Below are 5079 nucleotides of genomic sequence, written 5' to 3' on the forward strand. Positions count from 1 at the left end.
CCGGGATATATAATAGCCCCGCAGGGCTAAGCAAGGTGAACGCGTAACCGTATCATTATAGGTAGCCTATACTTAGAATCTGCCCGCCACCCATTTTTATTTTTGCCCCTTAATTTCCCTCATTCTTCAGAAGTCTAGTTATTTGAAACAATGAGAGAACATTCTTAAACTAAACCACATGACTTGGAGAGATGAATTGGAGTGATCGTTTTGGAGTGATTCGTTTGTATTGATCGATCGATAAATACTCATTTCAGGGAAATCTAGTCCATCAAGAAGGTCCATCACGAGTGCGTTAGCACGACCATCCACACCGTCAGGCTATGCTGTGCTATCTAGTGGGTCCCTTTCACAGGAAATATGGTTAATAGCCGAAGTTATGGATGGCGTAGGAGGTGTATGACTAAACATAACAACAGAGCCCGAGGGCTTGATATCACGAATAAAATGTGTCCTCATTATTCTCCGGTCAGAGGCACTACTGTTATAATAAAGCTTAATTATTTCATTTTAGGATGTGGTTACGTGATTGGACTATTTATGAATGTATTTCTTCATGTTTTAAGGCTCAAGTTATAAAGTTCCTTATAGTACAGCATAGCTTGCTCGCTCATTCGGGGCTCCGAGGCTGGATTTCATTTCATGGTATTGGAAGAAACTGCTGATAATCTGATTCCCCATCATAAGTGTCTTAGACAAATACCGGTTATTCATGATTATATAATAATCGGCTTCCCATTGGCAGAGGCCATTTCTTATTGTCTTTAACTACTATCATCATACCGCTTCTTGTCCGGATTGAACAAATTAAAGTCATAATGTACGATCTTTTTTCAGAATTTACCTTTATTTTTTTCAAAACCGATTTTTTGGCATATTTGTAATACTTACACATGTTCTAACTTAAATCTATGAGCAAACTGTCAAATTCGTCCTATTTGTAGTAAAACGGGACGATTTTCTGTTGGTCCGACATAAAGTCATAATTTTAGATTATGACTTTATGTCAACCACGATCGCAAACCGTAGTCTCGTACAAAACTAGCTTGGTTACGCTCCCTCCACATGTGGAGGGAGCGTAACCAAACTGGCCGCGTAGGAGACTAACTCTGAGGCCGCACCACAGAATTAGAGAAGGAGAACCGGGACTCTGTGGGCCGCACTCGCTGTCCTAATCTAAATAGTGCGAGATGTTTCGAGTGATAGAGGTGAAGTTTATGATGTTGTTTCTTTGCAAATTCCCAATGTTTTTCGCGTCCAAATGTATTGGGAACTTTCACAATGATTGCATATTATCATTTTAGAAGAAAAAAAAGAAAAATCTAAAAATTTAAAAAGATCGTACATTAAGGCTTTAATGCAACCTATATGGTTGTATATATATTAAGGGGGTACTACACCCCTGTGGTAAATTTGTGACTATTTTTGCATTTTTCTTAAAAAATAATAACACACTGGTAACAAAAGTTATGTATATTATTGGGGCAAGGAATCCAATTACTACACTGAAATTTCAGTGACTTAAGACAAGCGGTTCAGTATAATATGATAGGAAATGAGGTACATCCTAGCGGTACCTAATTTCTTATCATACATAACGAACCGCTTGTCTTGAGTCACTGAAATTCCAGTGTAGTAATTGGATTCCTTGCCCCTATAATATACATAACTTCCGTTACCACTGTTTTATTAGTTTTTGAGAAAAATGCAAAAATATACACAAATTTATCGAGGGGTGTAGTACCCCCTTAACACAGAGTGACCAACTGAATCATTAAATCCCATCAATCAATCGGTCGATCGATCAATCAATCAATCAATCAATCAATCAATCAATCAATCAATCAATCAATCAATCAATCAATCAATCAATCAATAGTTTCAATTCAATAGTTTTGCATTCCAAATCAATTGGTCATTTAACAATGTATTCATGCATACAAACAAGATGACATGCATAGGCAGATTATACTGGACATAGCTGCCTGTGTGGGACTTGAATCTTGACCAGTGGTTTAAGCGCTCGCCCGACAAGCGAGAGATCTGGGGTTCAAATCCCCGCATGTACAGGTATGTCCAGAGTTTTTACTCTGGTATATCTGTATATAGTATAGTATATTTATTAAAACACATTGCAGCCAAATGGCTGAATTACATGGATTTTACAATTTGATTTAAATAGTATAAAAACATCAAATAACATTTTAAAGACACATTTAGAAATTGTAAAAACATCAAATTACATTTAGAATAATTGCACACGAGAAACATTTAAATATATATAAAAAACAAATCAAATATTGCACATTAGAAATACATGTAATTAATAATACCAAACAAAAAATGAGACCATGGGGATTACACAGAACAGACCAGCTGTTTTAAAGGGGCTAAATTTGGAAGGGGATACATAATGAGCAGACCAGCTGCTTGCAAGAAAATTGGATTTAAATATTTGGAAAAAAAATAGATAAAAATGAAAATGAAATAGCTATCACAGACAAAATTGCACTGAGCAGACCAGCTGCTAAAAAGTTTGAATGCCTGGTAACAGGGGGGTCAACCAAATTAACACAAGATAATATTCAAAAACAAGATAATATTCAAAAACCTGGCAGCAAAATGAGTTGAGAAAATACAATAATACAATTGCACTCAAAAACACCAAATTATTTGTTTAAAAGGTCAGCCATGTATGGCATGGGGCTATCCTGGAATCTTTTTGTTTTGCACTTGAAGTTCTTGAATTTTCTCATGTTTCTAAGGGTCATGACAGACCTATACTCAGCCGGCAGGAACCAGGTGGAGAACCTCTCAGAGGTAGTTGTCTTTGTGGCAAAATCTCTGCATATTTTTCCCTCCGGCTGCGGAGTGGATCCAGCTCAAGATCTGCTAGAGATTTGGAGTAAGATATGTACTCCCTGCCTTGGATGTGCTTACAAACACGCTTCTGGATGTTCTCCACCTGGTTCACTTGACTTTGAGTAAGGCCAGCATGCCAAAGAGGGGCAGCATATTCCAATACTGGTCTCATGTATCCCTTATATACTGTGAGTAGCTCACTGGGGCTGAACCCTGCTTCTTTCAATTTGCGCATCATAAACATTTTGCGGTTTGCTTTAGTGCATAAATGCACATGCTATCGACTTGGCTATCCCATTTTAAGTCATTTTGGATCATGGTACCCAGTAATTTGACTTTATCAACAACTGCAAGTTGGTGATTTGAAATATGCAGGTCAACATCAGGAACTTCCCTCCTGCCAAAATACACTTGCAAAGCCTGACACTTAGCTGGGTTCAGCCTCAATTTGTTTTCATCAGCCCAAGTACTCAGGGAATCCAGACTGTCTTGCACGGTGCTGGCTTCACCATAGGCCCTGTTCTCACCACTGGTAAGATCATCCACATACTTCCACACTTTGTGGTTTGGAATATCCAATGCGTCATTGATCATGCCGAGGAAGGAGAGAGGGCCAATGACGGTGCCTTGAGAGACACCACCATTAAGCAAGACCCAGTCTGAATATGTATCCTTGTACTCTATGCATGTCATGTTTCCATTTGTGAATTCATGTTTAAATGCGCTAGTGTGCGATGCGTAATTCTTCTTTCTCCCGTATATTCATGCATAATATCAATTGATCATTTGACTAATGATTCCTTATAATATCATTTGCAGTTTAGGGTCTAAGTCTCATGTCATAGAGTTCCTTATAATAAGGCATATCTTGCTCGCTCAGTCGAACGACAACTTGAGGGATTTCAGCTGTCAGTGGAGGCTCCGAGGCTGGATTGAATTTTGTACTGGAAAGTGCTGCTCCGTAATAATTCCCTATAGTATTCCCTAGCATGAGTGTCTTAGACACATACCAGTTCTTCTTGATTATGTCATCTCCGGCTTCCCATTGCAAGAGGCTATCGTTGTATGGTATCCCAACTGCTTCACAGTATTGGCGCAGGATTGAAGCAGGGTGATTTTGAAGATCATCAGCATCAACAATGACAGGAAACAGCTCTTCACCTTGTTCTTTGAGATGCTTCACCAAATCAGCCATTATTTGGAAAGGATTCTGCTTCCATCCAAGCTTCCAAGTGGAACTGATCACTTTGAACGCCAGGTGGGAGAAAGTTCTGCATGACCATTTTGCGCAATGAAAGGAACCTTTTGGTTGGGTGTCTGATGATAAAGGTGTGACGGAAGCCACGTGGTATCATGTCAAGATGATTCGGGATAGATGTCACGACATCCTTGCAGAAGATGATCTCCTTTCCAGGATAATCAGCTTCCATAGTATCCTTAACCCATTGGTAGGTGCAGATATTGTCTTCCCAGCATTGTACCTCGACATTTGCATCTGAAATTGTGGCAGCATTCTCCATGAAAGACTTCAAGCCTTCACCCCCCTTTTTGATTTTATTTTCTGGTCCAGTGAACGTCACCGACCCAAATGCTTCGTGGATTACATAAATGCCATCTACATAGCTGAGGCATTTGGTGAGGACCGTGGTTAGTGACCTTGGAAGTCCCCATAACATAACTCGTACAGGCTTATGAGCAGTCGCCGAGTCAGACATTGTGGATGGTCGAAATAAAGCAACAGCTAGTCTGCAACAAGAAAATACATGAAATAGATAATCATGATCACGTTACCGACGTGGATTTCCACCTATTATTGGACAGTAATGATTAGGGTCGCTACTTTTGCTTCAATATCCTTACCTTATCGGAGTTACTAAAATGTTATTTGACTGATTTTAACTTGGAAGTTAAGTTGTGAGTCGATGGCTTTACAGCAGGCAAGCCTCTCACTAGCATGACAGTTTAATACGAGCGTATACTGTACTTTGGCCCTTATGATTACATTCCCCGTGTTCATCTCGTCAATAATCTATGCAGTCAACCGGCCGGTCACAGATATAGGCCTTGTTTTCTTTTTTCTGAGTGCATCTGACTTGGTCTATCCTCTGTGAAATTGTACACATTAAGTGGAGATAACCTTGTATTTATTTAATTTTGCAATGCTATTAATTTTTGAATGACAAATAATAAAGGTTTTCTGGTTGTACAGGGTCCAAT

General features: G+C 39.1%; 2 protein-coding genes across 2 annotated transcripts; both read right to left on the reverse strand.

The window, feature by feature from the left end:
- Window positions 1–3096: 3096 nt before the first annotated feature.
- On the reverse strand, window positions 3097–3555 carry LOC140145454 (uncharacterized). The gene has a single exon (XM_072167166.1). It carries the CDS (start codon window positions 3553–3555, stop codon window positions 3097–3099), a length of 459 nt encoding a protein of 152 aa, XP_072023267.1.
- A 127-nt stretch (window positions 3556–3682) lies between these two features.
- Window positions 3683–4577, reverse strand: LOC140145455 (uncharacterized). Its single transcript, XM_072167167.1, has 2 exons — window positions 4165–4577; window positions 3683–4133 (listed from the first exon to the last, which is right to left on the reverse strand). Exons 1-2 carry the CDS (start codon window positions 4575–4577, stop codon window positions 3683–3685), a joined length of 864 nt encoding a protein of 287 aa, XP_072023268.1.
- Window positions 4578–5079: the final 502 nt, after the last annotated feature.

The sequence above is a fragment of the Amphiura filiformis genome, unplaced genomic scaffold (assembly GCF_039555335.1).
Source record: "Amphiura filiformis unplaced genomic scaffold, Afil_fr2py scaffold_287, whole genome shotgun sequence".
NCBI lineage: Eukaryota > Metazoa > Echinodermata > Ophiuroidea > Amphilepidida > Amphiuridae > Amphiura > Amphiura filiformis.